We start from the raw sequence: 24,818 nt of genomic DNA, 5'->3' as shown, positions 1-24,818 counted from the left end.
TGTGTGCATCTCCCTCTTCTGTCATGGCCATGCAGTCCATTTTGTGACTTCACGTGCACATTGTTTAATGCTTCTTCAGTTTTATGAATAAACAAATTGTAATATGTATTATATCTCCCACCAAATCCAAGTTTTATTTACAAAATACAAAATATTCGGAATATACGTAGCTGGAGCTGAAGCTGAAATGCTGTTGAACAGACAGACTTGAGAATAACTTTATACTGGAGAACTACAAAAATACGAAGTCACATAGTTCATGAACAAAGATGCATTTCATTTTTTGTTATCTTAACATACAGTATGTACAATCTCTGGATAGTCAATCAAAAAATGGAACACTTCTTCATTCTTAGTTCTTGATATTTCGCTACATAAAACCTAGTGCCTGCAAGCTTTATCTTGTTTTATTTTCTTTAAAATCCCCTTCATGCATTTATTTTTTTTATCAAAGAAGCTTTTTCAAACGTTAAGGCAATTGTAGGATTTGCCACTCCATGTAAATACAGATATTATTTTATGGGGCTGGGAACCCTAACCCTTGTTCCTCAGGCTACTTCCCAATATGCTGAAAACTAAAGGAATCAGTAATGCCAGATGTTATTAAATATTTACCTGACTATTCTGTTGTACAGATTTCCCATTCAAGACTTATGATTTATAAAATATTGTGCGTTTTTATTAAAATACCCGAGGAGCATGGCTTGATCGACCTGGTATCTTTACAAAAAAAACACCAATATAAAAATGCAGGATCAAACTCAGTTGTTTCAATCAGCCTTGTCTTGTCCAACTACATACTAACCTACATTTTGATATCAATTATAATAATAATAAAAACCATGAGTATAGTGTATGATACCTGTTTTGACTTTTCAAATATAAAGTAGTTAAGCCTTCTGGTTATAATATATTATGTAAGTACACATTATTGAATGACCTTAGCATCTGAATATTTCTTTCTCCACAATAACACCAGCATCTGTAGACTTTATGTTTTCTGACTACTCCTGTCTTTTAAATTGAATATATAACCCAAGCTCTAGAGATATATGGTACCCCTCTACATGATGTAAACACCATATACGTTTCATCACATACCTTATACCAGGCACCTTTTTTTGCATATTCGACATGCTGCCTATGCCTATAGAAGCTTTATTTTATATACATATTAGTCTCTACCTTCACCTCGCCATGCCCAGAACTATTCCCTGATTTCGCCATTTTCTACTGTCTGCTGCGACTCAATCACGTTCACTTTTTTAAGCCAGTCCTTTTCCACGTAAGCTTTGACTTCCCCCACTGTACACCTCTTTGCTAAATCAGGAGCAAGGAGCTTACTAAACATCTCCATAGCTTCTGGGGTGAACCTTTGCCACAAAGGGGGAACGTCCTTCTCAGTGGTTGGTGTCTCCTCCATTGTGCACCAGTCTGCAAACTCCTGGTAGAAATCATCCGAGTCCATGCAGCGCTCCCAGGGAAAGTAGCCTGTGAGGATGCAGAAAATAACCACCCCGAAGGCCCAGGTGTCCAGGCTTGGCTCCACACTAAGCGGAGGGGTGGTCACTTCTTTCTGGCCCTCCATTAAGGCAACGGTACAAAGCTCTGGGGCCATGTAGGGTAGTGTCCCTGTGATAAATCGTATCATAGTACCTCTCTTCTGGGCCAGGCCAAAGTCTGCTAGTTTGACCTGGCAGCAGTGATTGTCCAACAGGAGGATGTTTTCTGGCTTGACATCCCGGTGGACCAGACCATGGCTGTGGATGAACTCCAAGGCACTGGCGATCTGGACGGCACAACGTTTTACTGAAGATTCTGGAATACCCACCTAGAACAACCAGACAAAGGAGGGATAGAGCTCTTTGTGTAATGTTTGAAGGTTTCAGAATACAGATTGCACACTAACCACAAAGTACTACATAAAGAAGGAAAGATGGCAAATGTCCAAAATGTCAGGCCCGCCCCTCCTTACACGCAGATCACGGATACTGCGTAGGGCCCCATCTTGCGCAATTAAGCGCACCCCCCCCCTCGGCTTGGGACACAGAGGGCCTCATCACCCCCTCATAACCAGGGGTATCATAACTTTGCGTGGGGAAGGGGCAGCCCTGTTCAGACTTTCCTACATCAAGTTTGAGTCTGCATGGCTGCATGAGAAGCAAATAATGGTTTTATACATTTAGTTTGGCATTGTGTGAGTATTGGTGGTTTACTCTGGGTCTATGCTCCTTTTAACTTTGCAGGTTGGTGCTACTATCCACACCCTTGATTAATGATGCTGTTAATGCTGTCTTGTTGGTGCCTGTAACATTACCTCTGATAGATAGTAAGGCTTGTATGAATAACTGTTTCAAAACTGATGGTATGATTGGTATTGGATAGGCTAGGTTGCCCTGACTTTCTCTGTGCCGTCCAACATAGTGATTTCTGCCAATGCCACTGGGCCAAGCCACTGCTGTGGAGTTTGAATTGTTCGAACAGCTTAAAGTTGTCTGCCTTTTCCAGGATTTATTCTGCTGTTGATTTAATAATATGTGGAAGGTTACTGAAGCATGACAACGCTTGTTGCGCCCACCACGGTGTCCACAGAGTTTGAATTGATTGTTGAGTAGTTGTATTCAATTGTTTGAGTGTTGTCTCTTTTCTTGTGAGGCTACACATATTAACATGCTTACACTGACATGTTGTTTTTGACAGATATCATATAATATGATGGCAAGGCAAAGTTCTGTCCATAACAATTATATTTATTGTTGGTTTGGACTACAGGGCTAATGTTGCTGTTTTTGGATTTACTAGTGTATACAAACTCAGTAAAGTTTACCCAGTACATTTTAACTGATCAACATTTTACTAATAAGGACCTTCAAGTACCTTTTATTATACAAGTACCTTTACTATTACTTTAGTAAACACCCTTTAACACTAGAACCGCCAACGGGTCAATTTTACCCGCAGCTGTGTTTTGATTGTATGTAACTTTTTTTCCAATACGATATTCATGTCTCCCAGTCCGTGACTTTTCCTGAAAGTGTGTTGTGTAGCACCCTCTGTTGTGAAAAATTGTCAATATGAAGTATCATTGAAAAAATCGTCAAAGATAATGCCATTTATACCTATATCCGCCAGCGGGTATTTACCTCATAGAAAATGCAGCGTAAACATGACGTGTTGATATAGCAATGCCTTTTGTCTACTGCGGTTCCTTATAGATAGAGATAGATAGATAGATAGATAGATAGGTCAAAACTCACTGTTCTTGTATGATAAATAAAAGAACATTGTAACTTGAAAATCAATAGCGGGTACATTTGACCCGTTGGCAGTTTTAGGTATACAGCGACCTCTGGCGGTTCTAGTGTTAAAGTAACAGTACTATTACTCAACTACAATATTTGATTAGATTGGCTCAGAGCATTTGTTTTAAAGGTCACATGTCATGCTTTTCCGGTTATTACCCGTCCCCTTGTGTGTTATGAAGGTTTTTCTGCATGTAAACGGTGTGCAGAGTCAAAACCCTCAAAGTACACCCTATAGCGAGTAAAACTCTAAAACAGAAAATACCTCCCCAAAACGCCTCGTTGGTGAAACGTCATCATGACGTCATCATCCATTTGATTCTTCCGGGTACGTGCTTACGAAAGCACGTACCCGGAACTAAATGGGCCAATCCGTGGAGCCGTTACGTTACGTCCGTGGAGCCGTTACGTTAAGCCCCCGCTGATTGGTCCAAATTGACCAATCCACACACACACACTCAGTGCATGCAGCCCTGCTGATTTCTGCTCCGTGCTGCAGGCTGATAACAGACAGTTGGGATCGCGCAAAATTCTCTATGCAGACCCATTCTCACAGCGTTTATCAACCTATAAACCTTTTTCTTATCTCAATATCAAGCCACACTTATTGTTTTTATTTCGGCTGTGACTTTGTGTGTGTTCAGGTTGAGTTTGGTTGTGTATCGCTAAACAAGGAAATCACGGGGGTGGAGCTGCAGCGAGCCGTTTAGTGGAGAAAGTGAATACTGCTGAATACACATACTTTACAGAGATGATGTATGCGAAACCAATGTGAGTTTGGAAAATTGCGCAGTATTTTTCTATTTTAGTATACCTCAACAATGGAATTATGATCAGTGGAAATGGCCATGACATGTGACCTTTAAACAAACGACTTACTATTGGTTCAGAGAACAGCGCTCGACAATTTATTTGCAATCACAAAGTAGCCAACTACTATTTATTATTACAGTTACTGTAATACATGATCAAATACTGGAAAAAAGGTAAAAAATGAATCCTTCCCATTAGCCAAATATTACCATGTCAATACCGGTGAGCTTAAAACAGACTAAAACAAAGTGGTGAACATGGTTCACATTATATCTGTCCAAAACGTGTCAGTTTAGACAGTGTGAGCATGTTAATATGTTGACATTAGCATTCATCTCTAAACCCACTGTACCTAAATGCAACCTCACAAAGCCGCTAGCATGGCTTTCCTCTTAGTGTCTTGCCAATGTTTGACTCACCTTTGGCTGGATGACAGCAAACAGGTCCCTCCCAATGACAAGTTCTTGGGCAAAGCAGTAGTACTCATTAGAATGGAAGGCAATGCCGAAGAGGCCCACGATGCAGGGGTGGCAGGACAGGTGTAAGGAGATGCAGTACTCTCGCAGAAAGCCCTGCAGATTAGTCGAGGCTTTGGGCATCACTTTCAAGGCCATGGGGGTCCCTGCAAGTAATTTGGCAATTATTATCATTGTTCATGCTTATTTTCTTTGTCTTAGGGTTAGAGTTAGGGACGCAGTGCTGATATTTAGTAGTTTCTGTATGGATTTTCTAAAACCTTAAGCTGCACCGAGATCACTTCCTAACCCCCCTTCCAATGTTATATTTAATTGAAAGCTTCCAGGCCTTAAGCCAACCAGCCTAATGCCAGCTCGTGCTTTGCATTCTGCTCTGTCCTTGTCTAAACCGACACTTTGGCTCGACTTATGTCCTCTCAGGTCACCTAGTCGGAGGACTGCCATCACCCACCTTATGTTATATTCAAATGATTTTCCCACCTCTTTTTTTATTCACTCTAATTTCTCTGTAAAGTTCCTTAAAGTCTCTCCAGTCCAACCTTTTTGCTCTATAAATGACAACTTATTTGCATTTACTGGAACATTTACCAAGTTATTCATTTGTGTAGGTTGTAAAGGTCGCTGTTGGAATCAAGTCCCCTAGTTAACTTAATGAAAGTGCTAGCCCTAACCTCCTAACCCTGAGCTGATAACCCTAACCCTAAAATTGAAATTAAACAAATAACTACCCCTAACCCTAAAATAATTCCTAGTCATCACCTATTTTTTAGATGCAACAGATTCAAATCAATGCATATGTACGGGGGAAAGAAACTGAACATTTTCTCGACAGGATTATATTACTGTAATTGGTGTTGAAAGAAATTGCTACAAGGTTACTCTCCACTGAAAGAGATTGTAAATTAGAGTGCAGTCTAACCCCTGAAGCGATGTGTGACCAGCAACACTTTGCCATATTTCCCCCGGCCGATCTCCTTGACGATGTTGAAGTGTTCCTGGATCTCCCTCTGGCTCAGGCTCTGTGCCGTCAGTTCCATCAGCTCGTCAATCAGGCTGCCGTCAGCCAGGCCCAGCTCAATCATCAGGAGAAACTACTCAAATCTTAGGGTTACAGAAACCAGCTATTACAAATCAGAAATGTTCTATAGCAAATAGAAAAGTTCACTATGTCACTTTCCAACAGTAACTATTGTCCAGGAAATAATGAATTAAAATAAATACCATTCAATCCATATTTGTATTACAGTATAATATAGTATAGCTAGTATGTGTTTTTCCAATCTAAATCTAAAGACATACAGTGGGGATTTATTTAGTTGTAAACAAGAACAAGCGTTTAAACCAAGTTAATTATTTTTGCTCTTCTTGCTTTTTAAGGTGTATTTGTTTTTTTAATGTTAAAAATATTAGTCAAAGGAAATAATGAGAAGTTTTCGCAAAAGTGGTGTTTTGAAACTACATTTGAGTTTAGTCCATCCCTAAAAAGTCAAAAATGTAATGGTTTTCAATTAATAATGTATGTGGCTACAATAATTTTCTAGCATGTATTCTACTTTCCTGTTATGTTATGTACCGAGTTGGTGATAAAACATTATATTGGCTACATTTACTTTATTTACTTTGTCCCTTGTTTATGGGTTGTTCTTTTTTATTTCCCTTTTCCCAAATAATTTCAGCTGCTTGTCCCTCTCCCCCTGAGTTGATTGGAGGTTATTCAGATCACCTGTTGGTGCATTTTCCCTCTCGGCCAATCAAATATGACCCTGCTCTTTCTAAAAGGCAAGGCAAGTCAAGGCAAGTTTATTTATATAGCACCTTTCAACACAAGGCAATTCAAAGTGCTTTACAAAAAATGAAAGACATTAAGAAAATGGCATTTAAAATCAGTCATTAAAAAGAAAAGATAATAAAAGAAACAAATACATGGATAAAAGTTACAGTGCAGGGTTAAAAAGGTTAAGAGCGGAAGAGAATTGCACACCTAGGACATTCTGACCCTTCTGCCATATAATGTACATCTCATTTCAGCAGATATTTTCAGCCAGGAGCTCTGCAATTTAACCTTTTGACACTTCTTTTCTGAGCTTTAAATGATTCCGAAACCAATTTGGGTTGAAAATTAGGGAACACATTTACATTAGGGGTCCATCAAAAGTCTCCTAAACTCAATCCAGGTCTTACATTGATCGCAAAGACTTACTTCTAGCCTTTTTACTAGTGATGTTACATATTGCGCAGAGGCTTCGGAGCGTGTGTCGAGTAATCCCAGAAGCTTTTTGTGAAGCTTGTATCGAGGCTTGTATCGTTTTGGGTCAGTGACGTCATCGATGACAAACGAAGCCTCGCTGCCTGTCGATACCACGTGACTGCTTCAGAAAGTGCTTTAGATTGGTTGAACCACAACGCTCATATTACACATGGATATATAATAATAACCATATTACCCCTCCTGTACCTGGGCCCGGTAACAGAATTAAGAGAGCTCAGACCCTCAAGTATAAATAAATGAAAGCATAAACCCAATATAAAAGTGTCACCATGAGGGAGAAAGGTCTACCTAAAACATAAACATTTTTATTTTTTATTTATGATAGAATCTCATTTGCAATGCTGAACTGGCCTAGAAGGCAGCAACGTTACACATAACACAAACATATAAAATACAGAGAACATAACTAAGAAAACAAAAGACAAAAAAGCAGTCACTTCATTGTGCACATTAGGACAGTAAGAAAGGTGCACTACTTATTACTGCAAGAGCAGCTAGTGGTAAGGACTTCAGACAAATTAAATTTAAAACATGCTATTGAGACAAGTCCCGTCAGTTTGAGGCGTGATTGAAGGTCATTCCAAGACCAAGGACCATAATAAAAAAAGACTCCTTTTCCCAGCCTCAGTCCGCACAGCAGGTACCTGGAACCGTATCAAGGCACTGGATCTGAGGTTGAAAGAGTCACAAACTGGAGCAAATCTGGCACATATGTAGAGTGGAAGCTTACCTAAAATTGCTTTATACTAGGGGTGTAACGGTTCACAAACATTTCGGTTCGGTACGTACCTCGGTTTTTAGGTCTCGGTTCCGTACGTTTTCGGGACAGCAGAACAAATTATCACAAAACATAAAATATTTGTTGTTTTTTTTAAATTATTATTAAACTCAAATAAATACAAAATATAATAAAATAAACATTAAGGTGCAGCATTTCGATGAACTGAAATAATCTGTATTTGAACTTTACTGTACTAGTACTCACAAAACATAAACTATTAGTTTGGGTTTTTTAATTACTATTAAACTGTGAATATTCACTCAAAATAAATACAAAATATAATAAAATAAACATTAAGGTGCAGCATTTCGATGAACTGAAATAATCTGTATTTGAATTTTACTGTACTAGTACTCACAAAACAAACTATTAGTTTTAGGGTTTTAATTATTATTAAACTGTGAATATTCACAAAAATAAACATTAAGGTGCAGCATTTCGATGAACTGAAATAATCTGTATTTTAACTGTATTTTACTAATACCTAAGCGGCCAGTTTGACATGTCATTGTATTTTCATTTTTTTTAAAGAAAAATTAACTTGTCCACATTGCTTGCCGAAAGGGCAGATCTGCTGGCACTGACATTGTCTCCTGCTGTGGAGAACACCCTCTCGCTAGGGACAGAGTTAGCAGATACAGCCAGGTAGCGCTTTGCTAACACGGCAACATAAGGATATTTGGAGTTTGTAGTAGCTTTGGCTCTGTCTGAACTTTTTGCGAGTGGTGGAGGCTTAAATTCTAGTGGGAGTTTTGTTTGCACTTCAGTCTTTTTTCTTTTGGTACCGGTGATATTCACGTTCGGGTGATGCCTTTTCAAATGAGTGTACAAGTTTGATGTATTGCCAGCCGCGTAACCAATTTTAGTTGAACAATGCCGACAAACAGCTTTGGTTCGGTCCACCTGTCTTTGTCCGTCATCCTTGTACGTAACTGCGAAACCAAAATGTTCCCAAACCGGAGACTTTAATGATGCTGGAGGATTTTCGAGCTCAACTTTATCTGCGTTCGCCATTTCGACAGTTCCTCAAATTACTGACTAAATTTGAACGCATCCCTGTGACCAGCTCTCATAGCATGCCTCTCGTCCAATGAAATGACTTGCTCGCTCTATGACGCGTTGAACCCAATGTGAGCAAATTACTCTGAATGCTGCGACGCAACACCTGAGATTACTTCCAAAAAGTTGTTCACGTTCTCAATTTTTTACGTTTAACGTTATATTCGTTCGGTACACTTTGGTACACACGTGTACCGAACCGAAGGGCCCGTACCGAATAATTTCGGTACGTGTACCGTTACACCACTACTTTATACATGAATAAAAACCAATGCTGCATCCTACGCATAAGTGAGGACCATCCAGTTAGGCTATACAGTTTGCAATGATGAGTCCTGTAGGGTGCATTTGATATATAACGCAGTGCAGCATGGTAGAGTGGGTCAAGTTTGGCCAAAACATTGGGACAGGCAAATCTATAGATGGTCTCACCGTAGTCCAGCTGGGACAGGAATAAGCCAGAGACCAACCTTTTACGGGATGAAGTTGAAAAACAACATTTAAGTCTGTAAAGGAAGCCAAGAGTGAATTTCAATTTCTTAGTTAGAACTTCAATGTGGTGTTTGAAGTTCAGATTACTGTCCAACCAAAAGCCAATATATTTGTAGGTATCGACAAACTCAACAGACGCCATCAAGGGTGTAAATGGAGTGGCAAGAGGACGCTGACTTGGGAGCAAAAAGCATTGCTTTGGTTTTCTTACTGTTCAAAAGCAGTTTGGAATCAAGAAGTGCATGCTGCAGCGTGATAACATCAGATTTTATATTGGAAACGGCCATATCCAGAGAAGAAGAACATGAGTATATGATAGGTAGAAAATTGCATCTGATTACAAATATTGTTTACATATAATAAAAGAGCAAAGGCCCCAAAATAGAGCCCTGTGGAACTCCCTTCTCCAAGGTGACAGAGTCAGAGACAGTGCCACCCAACCTGACGCATTGAGTACGGTCGGTTAGATAACTCTGAAACCAGCCAATGGCATTATGACCGAAACGAAACATCAACATAACATTAGACCTCATGTGGTGATCTACAGTGTCAAATGCTTTGGCTCGGTCAATAAACAATGCAACACAAACAAAATGTGTTATCCAAAGCAGCCTTATTATCTTCTAAGACTTTCAGACTGGCAGTCAGGGTACTGTGCTTTGATCGTAATCCAGATTGCATAGGGTTAAGGATGTTGTGTGAATATAAAAAAAGTTTTAGCTGAGTAGAAACTAGGGACTCAAGAATCTTTGATAACACAGAAAGATTTGAGATAGTTATTTAAATCCGTGGGATCAGCAGCTTTCAAGAGGGGCAATACCAGAGCTTGCTTCCACACAGCTGGCAGTGTGTGAGTGGACAGGGAGAGATTAAAAATATCAGTTACTGGTTGTGCTATAATCTGAGCTGCAATTTTTAAAAAGAACGGGTCGAGGCCGTCAGGCCCGGCAGACTTTTTAGGATCAATTGATTGCAAACCCTGTAAGACATCAGAGACCGAGAAATAAGCTAAATAAAAAACAGGGGAGTTCATCTCTTGACTAGGGCTGTGGGTACGACCATTTCTCTAAATGACTTTGCTCATCAAAAATGTGACCAGCCTTTTTGAAGTGAGCATTGAAAGCATTAGACATACCATCTTTTTTGGGAAACTAGAAACCTTCTTGTTCTGAAGTGATTTAATTGTTTTCCAGAACTTAGAATGGTCATTAAAACAATCAGTGGTTAAGCTCAGATAGTAATCAGCTTTAGCTTTTTCAATCAGGGCTGAACATTTATTTCTGAGCACACGAAAAAGAAGCCAGTCATCACTAGTGTTAGACTTTCTAGCTAAGGACCATTGCTTATTTCGATCATGAATTAGATCAGATAATTCTCTAGTAAATCATGGACTGTTCCTATTCTTAACTCTGAATTTTCTAAGGGGGGCATGTCTATTAATAATTGATAAAAAGTGATCAATAAGAAATTGGACGGCAACATCGACAAATGCAATTAACGCTATGAAGTGCCATTTAACCTCCGCCAGATCGTGTAGGAAAGCCTGCTCAGAGAAGTGTTTGAAGCAGCGCCTGAGCACAATAAGGCCCTTGGCTTTGGGCAACTTAGTGCTCCTAACGCAAGCAATAGTACAATGGTCGCTGATATCATTAGGAAAAACACCAACAGACACATACTTATGAGCTGCATTTGTTAGAATGACATCTATAAGGGTATCGTTATTGAGTTTGGCAGGGTTTATTCTAGTGGGACTATCAATAAGCTGAGTTAAGTTCAAAGAATCAACAACCTGCTTAAACTGTGAAGATTTATAATTTAAATCACCCAATAATATGATTTCAGAAGAAAACGTAGACAACAATTCAGTAAGGCTAGTAGTTGCATCCATGATGGCCGATGGAGGCCTATAACAGCCAATAACAGTGAGAGGAGCATTTACTATAGTTATTTGGACTGCTAGCAACTCAAATTGCCTTGGAATTGAAATTGAGTGAAAGACTGAGCACTGTAGTTTCTCAGCAGTGTAAATTGCAAAACCACCAGCTCTGCCCTTACGATCTGCTCTGAATACATTATATCCATCAATGTGAATAACAGTGTCAGAGACAGACGGTTTTAACCAGGTTTCAGAAACTACAACAATATCAGGCTTAGCAACTAAAAACCAGGTCTTGAAAACATCTAATTTGGGCACTATGCTTTTAGCATTAACATGCAGAAAACCCAATCCTTGCCTACAGCTAAACTCATTCGGAGTTGGCAAATGATGCAGGGTAGCAGAGAAACACTCAGGACCAGGGTTAATGTTAACGTTACCAGAGAGTAAAAGCAGTAACAATATTAACAGTCTGGAAGAGGAATTTTTCACATGGGCTCTGGACGAGTCGCTCCTCAGGGGGGCGGGGCTGCTCCGATCCTTCGGTATTAGAGAGTCCAGAGTAGAAAGGGCATATAGGAGAGCGCATTTTGTGCCATGAAATGTCAGCTTTTGGTAAAAACTATCCAATGGAGTCAGCGCTCCAGAGGTTCCACCATCCGAATGTCCGAAGTGAACAGAGATATTGCTGGGAGGCAATCCGTCAGTTTTGCCGACATGCGGGCTGACAATTAATCCCAGGAAAAAAGCGAACACAAGGGTAGCTTTAGGCAACATTGTGCCTTAACACACCCAATTCAGGATCCGCAGCTCAGGTCGATCAGCAGCTCAGGTCAATCAGCCCCTGACAGCACGGCAGGACAGAAAGGAATCCAGAGTCCGAAAGAGCGACAGCTCAGGCAGAGAGCAAACAATTGAGTCACAGCGAGGCACCGGCACAAAAAAGCCCAAACACTTAAGCTTTTAAAACGTTTTTAAAAGCGCAGAAGACCAATTTAAAAACGGGTCTAAAAAGCTAAATAAAAATTATAAAATGTATGTACAAGAAGAACGAGAATGAGACACACACTAACAGAGACATAAACAAATCAATGTACTGCCATCTTGGAACACACACCTGGGTGCAATCAGAGAGAAATAACCCCAGATACTCAACACCTGGTAACTTGTGAAAAAACAAACACCAATGTGTACCCAGACACACCACCAAAAAGAACCCTTTCCAGAGCAATCCCCTAGGTGAAGAAAATAATAGGGATAAGGGACTAAAAAAAGTAATAAAACCAAACAATCAGGAAAACAGACCACATTTTGGAAAAGAGGGTGCAGCAAACCTAAATCTATTTAATGCGAACCCACACAAAATATAGGAAATCAAGAAAAATAGAATATCACTGACTATACTACTACTATTGCACAATTAAAACCAAAACTGAAACAATTCAGGTAGGAATATAATACCATTAAGGAGTAACCCAAGGAAAGTATAAAATAAATTATACAAAAGAGGATATAAATACCGTCAGGAGTGCTGTATTAGCCGTTAAGCAAAAAACAAGCAAAACATCATTGGTACCTCTTGAACAAAAGGCCGTTTATTAAACTGGCTTTTTTTACATTTTTTAAATGTTTATAATTTTACTTTTAAACAAACCATGATTACAACCTGTAAGTCATGTTAAGGCCTGTTGGAAAAAGTGAACCCAACCTTCTGATCCAGGCTCCTCCTGCTGTCTCTCCCTGGTTGCCCAATCGGGGTTGTGTATCGTTTGAATTTCCAAGATTCTGATTCCGATTCTACTTTTCGATTCCGGTTCTTAACGGTTCTCAATTCCGATTCTTTGAGGGGCAGGGTAAAAAAATGATACATGCTTCTTCCACCCAAAAATTACATGTATTCGAGAAACTTTTACACAGGTTGGTTTACAGTAATATTCACATTCATCAGTCTGTTTATATTCACTGCTATGTAACTGTAACCTGAGAACCACTGAAGTTACAACAGTGCAACAGTCCAACTTTTAAAGAAACCCCCCCCATTTAAAAATAGTTCTTGTTGAGAAAAACAAGCATATTTGCCTTCTCAGGCATACAGGGAAGATATGTTTGAACATTTTAAAGTAAAATGCTTCAATCTGGTGCACTTTAAGCATAATTACTAGAGACTAGATCTAGGGGGTACAACTCTAAACACCCATATGAAAAAGATTGGTTTACATTTTAATAATTAAATAAGTATTTGAACATAACCAATAACCTACCATAGCCAACAACAAATATTTGTAACTTATTTAATTTTTGTTGTTCATTCATATCTTATTTTACTATTTTATTTATTCATATTTTTTTATCTCCAGTTTAAAACGATATGTCTGGTTTACTGTCCTATAGTATACATTTGAATGATTTCAAACCTGTTTATCCCAATAATTATAAAGGAGTGCCTTGGAAATATGTGTTTACATAAATTGTGATCAAAACGTTTGAGACCCACTGAGATAACTTAGACTAAAGTGAACTATCTAAACACTCAGTCCTTTACCTCACTGAGCTGTACTTATCAGCCTCTCCGTCTGACTGGAGAGGACTCTCCCTCCACATCATTGTAGAAACATCTTCTTCTTCCGTTAGAGCAGCTAGCACCAGATGCTAATAACAATAGCGCTGGTACCGGTGCCCCCTCCCTTTCTCCCTCACACTTTGGCTGTGAGCTGCCAGATAAGCCAACATCCCCCATTTTCATCACTTACAGCGCCCATCGTACAGGACAAATGAAAAGTGTAACCGGGATGAAAAGGGTGTTACATTTACTTAATTATGAATGTTGTTACATCAAGGCCAAAACTTAGGATGAGCATCAACGGTCAAAACATTTTTTTTCCCTCCCAGAGCTGTCAGCGCAGCGCCTCCACAGATCTGGCGCCCTAGGCGAACATCTATAAAGCCAGTGCGACGGGCCGGCCCTGGACTGCAGTCGAATAGTCCATTTAGCTTAGGAACCTTCCTAACGGAGTGAAATGACCCGGAAGTCCCTCAGTGGCAGCCATGATAAGTGATGTTCGAATTCTCTAGAATGATAGGAAAGGAGGTTTCAAACTTCCTTTATAACCTCCTTTAGCTTAGGAACCATTGGACCTCCCTAACCGAAAGGAGGAGAAAATGCTGCCCCACAATGCCTTGCAGCCGCAGCATTTGAAGTCACACAACAGTCGGCCGTTCACGGACACAAACGATTATGACGGAGAAATTATATCATGAAAGTTACAGTGCTTATTAAGCATTTAAAACGTATGTGGTAAGTTGCCAAAGTCCTTTTGTTTTGAACGTTCATCAGTATTATAATCAAAAAGAGAAATATGAATGTTAGTTTTTACTGAAATTATCAAATAAAGTCAACATTTCACTGAGCTGTGTGGGGTTTGTTCAACTTTTAAAAGATGTTTGAATGGTGGTATACACAGTGATAGATGTTAAGGACTAACGTTTATAATACATTTGTATTGATTTTAAGATCTTTTCATAGTTCATACAATGCAATGTATTGATCATTTGTATTAATGTGGACCGGAGGGAGAGGGTGACGAGCATAAGTATCACTTTCATTTTTTATTTCAATTCCAATTTTGGTCATGAAGAATATGTTTCTCTGTTGTCCCCGTTCATAAAGCATAACACAACAGCATCAGAGCACGGTGCAGATTCTCTAGATGAGTTTACAGTAGTCCCTCGTTCTTATTAAACATCCATGTTGTAATCCGCTGTATAGAAAACTGTAGTTTCCATAGTTTCCCCACAGCAGCTGGCGCATCATAAACACGTCGGATAGTGAAAGTGCAGTCGGATTCTCTAAAGCACCGCAGTCTCTTCTCCTAAATCCTTTTGAATTCTCCTATCCACTATCCCTTAACCCCGTGACGTTTCACTCAGAGGTCAAGGAATAGGAGATAGGGTTGGAACTTAGGAGCTGATTTTTAAACTATCCAAACGCAACGCTGGTCTCAGGTTACGCTGTAGGAAGTGTAGGTACAACGCTACATTTCCCACCCCGCCGCAGTCATACAGTAGGCTACAGAGAGCGGCGAGAAACATTTCCTTAGGCATCGAAAAGCGGAACAGTAAAAAAAGTCCAGATGAGGAGGATCTAAAAATCTCTATAAATAAATATAAGTGCTTTAATAAAAGACGTGGAAGGTGGATTCAAACAGATTGACACACCCGTAGAGAAGAAGATTCAAATCACCGATCTGCAGGGGAGAGAAACTGGGGGGAGGAGATCATACAGGTTGTTGAGGTTATTACAACATGTTTGAGTGGTGGGAGGCGGACCCATCAGTTGTACTTTTCGTTTAATCCGCCCGGGTCAATGGTGCCCAGGCGATGGATCCACCTCCGCTCCGCCGCTCGCCTCTGACCCGTGCTCCAGCCACTGCTGCTCTCCAGGCCCATAGACTGCACGTTCTGGAGGCCATGGAGTTTAAAATGGTTGTATAAAACGCTCGTGCCGTCCCTGTCTCTGATTCTGTATCGGTGTTGTTTTATTCCGAGGCTGATCTCATTGCGCGTTTCTCCCACATATAGTCTGTGTTGCGACCTGGCTAAGAAGGCCACAACAAAAAGGGAGACACAACATATTAACGGGTAAAAAAAGGTGTTTATTTGCACCAACACGTCGAAATAAACACTGGATATACTCATCAGAGCCGGGAGCCTGCAGGAGAAAACAGAGAGGGAACAGAGAGGAGCAGAGAGGCTTTAAAGAACTGCAGGACACCAGACCCAGGTGTCCTGAATTACTGCAATCAATGCAGCAAGTGCAGCACAGACACACCCCCCCCCCCCCCTTAAGACGGAGGCCCCAAAGGGATCCCTGAAACACCAACACCAAATATCCAGAGCCAGAGAGACTTCCTACCCCACCGGGGCACGAGAGACAGCATCCGCCGCAACGTTGTCCTTGCCCTTAATGTGCCGAATGTCCATACTATAGGACTGCAGGAACAGGGCCCACCTCATCAACCGCCGGTTCGGACAGTTAAGTGAACAGAGAAAGGTAAGGGGATTATGGTCGGTATAAACTACAACTGGGCTACTCCCAAAACCCAAATAGACCTCAAACTGCTGGAGGGCCCATATTAAGGCCAATGCCTCCTTTTCGATAGTTGATTAATTGAGTTGGTACGAATTAAACTTCTTTGAGAAGTAGCAGACTGCCCTATCAATCCCCTCCACCTCTTGCAGCAAAACAGCACCCGCCCCAACATGACTAACATCAACCTCCAGTTTGAACGGTTCATCGAGGCGCGACGCAGCGAGAACTGGAGCACAGCACAACAGGGTCCTCACATTTTCAAACGCCACCTGACACTGGTCAGACCAAATGAACTTGACTATACCCTTCAGCAAATCAGTCAGGCGAGCAACCACTGTGGAGAAGTTCTTACAAAAGGCGCGATAATACCCGACCAGACCTAGGAACCGCATGAGTTCCTTCTTAGTAGTGGGCACAGGAAACTGCAAAACGGCCCGTACCTTTGCGTCCACCGGTCAAACTTGTCCCTGGCCGACCACCCGGCCACTGTCGCCCTAGCAAACTCACACTTGGCCAGGTTAACAGTGAGATGCGCTTCAGCTAGGCGACAGAACAGAGCACCAATGCGTTGGATGTGGTCATCCCATGTGTCACTAAACACCACTACGTCGTCAAGATAAACAGCAACCCCCTCATGACCTGCTACCACCATTTTCATGAGGCGCTGAAATGTCGCTGGTGCATTACAAAGCCCAAAACTCATCACTCATACAGACCGAAAGGTGTAACAAACGCTGAAATCTTTTGCGCCCGTGCTGTCAAAGGAACTTGCCAGTACCCCTTTAACAAGTCGAATTTACTGACGAATCTAGCAGAGCCCATTAAGTCAATACAATCCTCCATCCGTGGTAACGGATAAGAATCTATTTTTGTCACCTTATTAACCTTACGATAGTCGTTACAAAACCGCGGAGACCCATCTGATTTGCCAATAAGCAAACTAGGCGACGCCCAACTGGAGAACGACTGTACTGCAATCTGATTGTCCAACATGTACTGGACCTCAGCACCCTACGCTTATCTGCAGGGCAACGATAAAATCGCTGCTTGATTGGAGGACTGTCCCCCACGTCGATATCATGCTCCACGAGAGTTGTACGCGATGGCGTATCGCCAAACAGGACCACAAACTTCCCGATTAAAGCCACCAACCCATCTCTCTGTGCTGCCGGTAAGTGACTCAACAAGAGGTCCAACTGGCCTAACGACTGAATTCCTCAGCCTACCAGACATAATAGGTTCATCTGGCGCCTTAACATCACACTCCTCAGACAACCCTGGACCTGAAAGCACCGAATCAATCATTACGGGGCCGACACTCAACCTTTTAGCCATGAAGCTATCCCCAACGGTATCACGAGCATAGTATGGTTTAAGGAGGTAGACATGACACAGTTGAGACAACTTCCTCCGATCTGTAGTAGCAATCAAGTAGTTTTGATCTGACACTTTACTTTCAACAGTGTACGGCATGGCAAACTTAGCTTTGAATGGTGATACCGGCAGTGGCATTATAGCCAACACCTTATCCCCTGGGCTGAATTCACGATACTCTGCTTTTCGGTCATATAGCCTCTTCATATTAGCCTGAACACCAGCTAAATTGTTCCTTGCCATTTCCACCGCTACATACAGGCAATGACGAAAGGCCTATACATAGTCCACTAAATTCTTAGGTGGTTTACCCTCAATGCACCGTATGCCCAAAGACCAAATCATTAGGGCTAAACCCTGTACTTTCCTGAACGACTTCACTGGACACCAACATGAGCCATGGAAGTCCCTCCTCCCAGTCCTTCCCCATCTCTATACAATAAGCACGCAGCATGGACTTCAATGTTTGATGAAACCGCTCTAGCGCCCCCTGGCTTTGGGCATGGTAGGCCGACGCACGGTTATGCCTGACCCCTAGCTGCTGTAGGATCTGTTTGAACATATGGGAAGTAAATTTGGTACCCTGGTCGCTTTGAATCACACGTGGAATCCCAAATGTGGAGATGAACTGGGTTAGAGCCCTAACTACTGGCTTCACTGAAATGGAGCGCAAGGGAAACGCTGCAGGATACCTTGTAGTCTGGCACATTATAGTATGCATGTACGCACAACCAGACTTAGATGGAGGCAATGGCCCCACACAATCTATGATCAAATGCTCAAAAGGTTGACCAAGGGCTGGAATGGGACTGAGGGAAGCAGGCTTCACCACCTGACTTGGTTTACCAGTGAACTGGCATATGTGGCATGCTTTAAAATAACATGCAACATCGTGCTTTAATCGAGGCCAGAAAAAAATTGCGTAGGACACGGTCATAGGTTTTTTTTCATCCCCAAATGTCCACCACTGTCATGCGGAGTTTGCAATACCACATCACGAAAGCTACTCGCCACCACCACCTGAAAGATTGCCTCCCCCACACAGGGCACCCACTTACGCACCAGCAAGTCCCCCTGAACAAAGTAACCCTGGGCTATGTCTCTGACCTTCTCTGCCGGCAACAACTCAGTCCACAGAGCAGAAAGGGATGAATCGTTCTTCTGACTCCTCACCCAGTCCTCCATTGACTCCGACGAAGGGAGATCGGGCAGTGAGACCACATGTACAACATGGCTTTTGCTACACTCCATAACAGGTGGGTCAGCAGACATTTCACGTCTCTGTGCACGTGTCACAGCACAAACTGGAAACACATTTGGAAACTGCAAACCGCTCTCATCTGGCTCCCCAAATGCCACCGGCCTGGAAACCACCACAGGCGGTGGCACACCAGCCCACACAGCACTACCAGCAAGATCGTTGCCCAAAATCATATGTATCCCATCAAGTGGCAACGCGGGACGCACGCCAATAGACACAACTCCCCGCACCAGCTCACAATCCAGCACTATTGTATGCCGTGGCACAGGGATCAAGCCCATCTCCATGCCCCTCAACAGCAGAAAATCCCCCGTTTCTGACGAAAAAGGCAACACTGACTCAACAATAAATGAATATCTAGCCGCTGTGTCACGCAACACCTTAATCGGAACATATTTGTCACTACCGACAACTGATACAACAGCTTCCCTGATAAACGGCTCAAAACCAGAATCTACATCCGGGTCGGCACAAGCCAGCTTCTTATCAGGCACCATGCCCGAGCCTACACCTAACGGTTTCTTATTCAACACGGCAGAACACATGGCTGGAGCATGTGATGAAAAACGAGGCTTCCCCTTAGATTCCAGCAACGGACAATGTTCCTTCCAATGACCCCCTCCTCTGCAATAATGACATAGGTCCCCTTTGGCCCTCTCGGGTCGCCCCGTACCTGCAACTCTACGGGAGGGGCCTGGTGAAAATGTTGCACCACCGCGGGCACAGCCATCATCCTCTCCACATTTCGAATCACCCCTAGAACACCTCTCAGTAAAACTGCCCTTGTGTGTCAAAACAAAATCGTCCGCTAGTTCAGCAGCTCTGAGCACGGTGGAAGGTTTCTGCTCATTTACATAAGTGGCCACACGCTGAGGGATAACCTCTTTAAATTGTTCCAATACAATGAGTTTACACAGACCGTCAAAACTGGCAACCTTTGCTGCCGCGCACCACCGCTGAAAATGAGAAGTCAAATCATGGACAAACTCCACATGTGTCTGCTTATCCCCCTTGACCCAACTTCTAAACTTTTGACGATGCGCCTCAGGAACCAGTTCGTATGACTTTAACACTGCTGATTTTACTCTAGCATAGTCCAAAGCATTTTCGCCACAAACAGCTGAATAGGCCTCCTGTGCTCGCCCAGTAAGTACACACTGCAGTAACAGCACTTTGTCCGAATCTGACCAGGTTCTTGCCTCGGCTATGCGTTCAAATAAAGTTAAATAAATGTCAGGGTCACGCTCATTAAACTTTGGTACTAACCGCAAGTAAGAGATAATATCGCCATTACCTGATGCCGACCTATCAGACCCATCCTCCACCGGAGCAAGCTTGCCCTCTCCAATCAGCCGTAATCTAGCATATTCCACCTCACATTTCATCTTTTCCACCTCCATCCTCAACTTCTCCTGCTCCAACCCCAACTCCAACCTCTCCTGATTAAACTGCATGGTCAAAAGCTCCTTTTGCTGCTCGAACGTCAAACCAGCTGTCTGAACCACTACCGGCACGACCCCTGCCGCACCAGACTCACTCTTCTGCAACACTCCCCGCTCAAACAAAGATGACACGATGACAGCTTTAATCTCATGTTTCAGTTTGCTCCCTACAACAGCAATTCCATAATCCTCTGCTATCTCGACCAACTGCGCCTTCTGGCAATCATCTAGGAAAGACACTGAGGGCGCATCCACAAACGCCGAAAAAGAAGCCATAATATATTGCCTATACCCAATCAGAAAGCGAAGTAATAAACTGTCAACACGCATGGGCAAAAGACAAAACCCAACAGAGAATTTCCCCCCTAACTGCCTAACCAAAATCTTACTAATCTCACCTAGTCTTCATGTGGCTTGCGGCGGGTAATTACGCACTGGAACCCGGCGGAGTTATGGAGCGACCTGCACGCAGGTAACACCAAGAAATCACGCGGATGTGCCCCCGAGACAGCTGTCCGAAAACAGCTGACACTAACCACATCGCCACAAAACTATGAAAAAAACAAAACAGACGCAACCCAAGGGGAAACGCCACTTAAGCCTAGCGGGGAAAACTCTTTACAAAAGCGTAACAAGCAACAACGTCTTACCTTCTGATTGGCACACAAAACCTGACGACATGTCAAACACTAAAGCTTCCTGAAACCCAAAAAACATGATGTGTCCCCCAAATAGCAGCGTCAAGCCAGCACACAGCTGGACCACATCAACTAATCAGCTGCTCAACTGACGCCATGTACTCTGATCCCTACACAAACTTTCTCGAAATAACCCGTTGGACGAGCCCCCAGTTGTTGCGACCTGGCTCAGGAGGCCACAACAAAAGGGAGACACAACACATTAACGGGTAAAAAAAAAGGTGTTTATTTGCACCAACACGTCAAAATAAACACTGGATATACTCATCAGAGCCGGGAGCCTGCAGGAGAAAACAGAGAGGTAACAGAGAGGAGCAGAGAGGCTTTAAAGAACTGCAGGAAACCAGACCCAGGTGTCCTGAATTACTGCAATCAATGCAGCAAGTGCAGCACAGACACACCGTCTCCACTGATGAACCTACAGGGGCATCACAGGCCTTGCCTAATTGCCTAATTGCATAAATAGCGTTTTATGTGTTAGGTGTCAAGACCTGCCGAACATTACTCCCCTCTCGAGAGAAGGGATTAAAAACGTAGGGGAGGCGAACAAAATCAACCTCAGAAACTCGAGGCGCCTCCCTAGTTTTGGTGCTTTTGTTGAGGTTTGTGCGGACCAGAAGGTCCTGGAGATTCTTATTCCTCCTGTAAGCGGAGATCAGCCGGCACGGCCGCAGCGCGTCACAGTCCCCCCTAGCCCCCTCGAAATTGGCCTTCAGTTTACCCAAGAGGTTGCTTAGCTCCCTGAATAGGTTGTGAGGGGTTAGGGCTAGGGTTAGAGCTGGTTCAAAATGTAATGAATTATGGGAGGGATATATCTCGGGACTTATGAAAGTTATGAATGAGAAAAGTAATAGCAATCGATTCCCGACCGAGCTGAACGTGTTGATGTTGGAACAGCATTCCCACTAAATAAATGTAGTCTTTGATATGGTTTTGCCTTTCTCAGGCTACAACATGGTTAACTTTACGAATATTATTAAGGAATACAAATCCCTCTTTGCAATGTTTACCAGCCTTCTTAGGCTTTTCAATCACAATATTGTTAACATGAAATTATGATTTTATGTTCGTTGTTTAGAGTTATTCTAAGGCTTTACTCATTGGGAACTCGGTATGAGATAGAGCTGTTGAGATGTCCAATCTGCCTGTTTTACACATTTTGACCAACAGGGGGGGTTGTGTTCAAATTAAGCCCATGATGAAGCCTCATGAGATGAACCCTTTTGCGAACCAATTGGCTGGAAAGCTTCAAAGCTTCATAAGGCTTCATCTCGCCATCACTACTTTTTACTGTAACAGTCCCATATTCTTGAGGCAAAGGGGCATCAAACATTTTAGCTGAAAGTCCCTTTGAACCTTTGTTGATTGGAAGTTATTCAGATCACCTGTTGGCTCCTAATGAAGAGTTGAAAGCAGCTTGGTGCATTTCCCTCTCAGCCAATGAGAGTGTGAGGATGCCTTTTCTTGAGACGTTGAGAACTACACACCCAGGACATTCTGACACTTCCTTATCTTAATGCACACCTAATTTCCGCAGATAGTTTCAGACAGAACCGTTTCCCGAATTAAATGATCCCAAAACCTAGTTCAAGTCTACATCAACAAACACCTCTCTACTAGATCACCTGCATCAGACAAATGTTTGTGCTACTCGTACTAGGGATTTCCCCTGAATTACTATAACCTTAACCCAAAAGCTTTCTTTTTTTGTATTTCTCAAAACCCCTATAACACACATTTATTTTACACAAATTAGGCATTTGTTCCTACTACAAAATTGAGGAATTAACTAGAAATGTATTTTACTACAGGGAATCTTTATCATAATTAATAATCATCAATTGTGAAGGCATTTTTTTTATTTGTTCCTCTGAGTAAAGTTTTGTAGTTTAATAGAGTCAGTAACTATACATCGCCTTCCCTTACATCTGGGGAATTGCCACTGCCAAAAATGTTGCACTATAGTTGTAAAATATCCATTTTAAATTTTCTGTAATAATTAGTTTTATCTTTAGTTTGAGTTCTTCAATTTAACACTGGTCTTGTAGCACACCGGCAATGGATTTGTAAATCTGAAATACAACCTTCAATAATGATATTCTTAAATGATAACGAAGTTTACGAAAGATATACACAGATGTTATAGAGCGATGTTTTTTAGTAGTTGCTTGGCAATTGGTCATTTGAACATAATTAATCAAACATTGCAATAAAACATTTTGTTATCCTGTTATTTGAACTGTTGCAGCCGTAATTATACATGGTTATCACTTCATATTTATACATAAGGGATCAGTTCCAAGACTTACCTTTTATCAATTTGTTTCCAATAGTCACAGAATTTTAAAATCAGGAAAACCAAACACACAAATTAATCAAACAGACTCACACCACCATACCTACAATGATACAAATCCAGCTAAGCGATGTGATGTAAAAGTCTGCTGCAGTAATCAGCGTGCAGAGTGGACCTGAGAGTTTTCCTGACCAGTCTGAGCTCTCCTCTCATCTGCTGCGATGAGGACAGACCCACTGACAGCTGATTACAAACTGCCTCTGCAAAGGGCAGGCACACACACACAAACACACACACACACACACACACACACACACACACACACACACACACACACACACACACACACACACACACACACACACACACACACACACACACACACACACACACACACACACACACACACACACACACACACAGAGAGAGTATCAATCAGCTACACTGCATGTTTACTGTAAGTTATACTTGACAGATTCAAGGGTCGGTCCCCACTAATATGCACATGTGCACCAAGGTCCAACAGATGGAGAAGGTCCTCTGTGATCTCACTACTTTATGTTAATGCAGCTGTTTACAGTTTTGCGTGGAATTAGCACACCGGTCACACACCTTCTAACAGCTGTTGAAGTCTTAATAGGTTTTTTGGATGGATGACCAGTCGCCGCTGGAAACAGCGTCTCAAGGCTTCTTAACATTTAACAACCTATTAATTAATGATGCATACCCACTTAACGGGAAAAACTCAGCTAACAGACGATATTAACCATTTGAGCTACACGGAAGTCCAACACCAAGAGTCTAAATCAACACTTTAGCTAATGGCTACTTTAGCACATAACTGGCAAAAGTGATCTTTTCTACGTCATTGTATCTGCCCAAACAACATATCACATGAAAGCTGATTCCATTGGTGTAAGTTTCATCACTGTACAACCAAAACTCACTGAACTAGCAGCCAGGAAAGAGCAAGAAAACAACTTCACTTTACGTAGCCATGATGATAGTTATGTCTTACCTTTGGTGTTTTGTGATCAAAAGTTGTGTTTAAGGGTATGCAAACGGTTAATCCAATGTCACTATGTAACTTTAAAATTATTACTGATAATCCATCATTAAAATTATAAATAATAAACGCAATATAATGGTTAGCCGACAGGAGCTTCCGGTTTAGGAGGTGCGCACGCAGCATCTCGTTTTAACTGAATAATGGTAATATTTACGTGGATTTATGAACTGCCCCCAATTACCGCCCCCCTTCCAGAGACACACTGTCAAACACACTCATACCTGCTTGGTATGACATTGAAAAAGTTACATTAAATAATAAATACAAATAAATTACAATAAAATGACTGTTGTTTAATCCTCACATCTTGTAATCATGTCTATAATTTTGAGCACCAAATTAGTATACAAAAATACCGATACCGAAAAGCAGTATCGGTATCGATAAAATCCTAACGATACCCATCCCTAATTGGGATACACTTGGATTTCTCACTTTCTTTTCTGTGAAAGAGCGTTAGGGTTGGGGTTAGCCAATGCTATCTCCCATTAAATAAATCAAAAATAATGTCCATGTAGAAG

The 24,818-nt window shown here is 41.9% G+C and overlaps 1 protein-coding gene across 5 annotated transcripts; it reads right to left on the bottom strand.

Annotated features, from left to right (window-relative positions):
- Positions 1-120: 120 nt before the first annotated feature.
- Positions 121-23,429, bottom strand: LOC307037613 (serine/threonine-protein kinase SBK1). Of its 5 annotated transcripts, none has more exons than XM_079678666.1 (4): positions 23,332-23,429; positions 5,511-5,692; positions 4,535-4,737; positions 121-1,831 (listed from the first exon to the last, which is right to left on the bottom strand). In XM_079678666.1, exons 2-4 carry the CDS (start codon positions 5,671-5,673, stop codon positions 1,208-1,210), a joined length of 990 nt encoding a protein of 329 aa, XP_079534792.1. In that variant the 5' UTR covers positions 5,674-5,692; positions 23,332-23,429; the 3' UTR covers positions 121-1,207. The 5 variants fall into 5 exon arrangements, with proteins under 5 accessions (XP_079534792.1, XP_079534794.1, XP_079534795.1 ...); XM_079678668.1 differs by lacking the exon at positions 23,332-23,429 and adding an exon at positions 12,777-12,839; XM_079678669.1 differs by lacking the exon at positions 23,332-23,429 and adding an exon at positions 12,530-12,585.
- Positions 23,430-24,818: the final 1,389 nt, after the last annotated feature.

Source organism: Notothenia rossii, assembly GCF_949606895.1.
Source record: "Notothenia rossii genome assembly, chromosome: 4".
NCBI classification, from domain to species: domain Eukaryota; kingdom Metazoa; phylum Chordata; class Actinopteri; order Perciformes; family Nototheniidae; genus Notothenia; species Notothenia rossii.
This window is presented reverse-complemented; position numbering and strand designations above follow the sequence as displayed.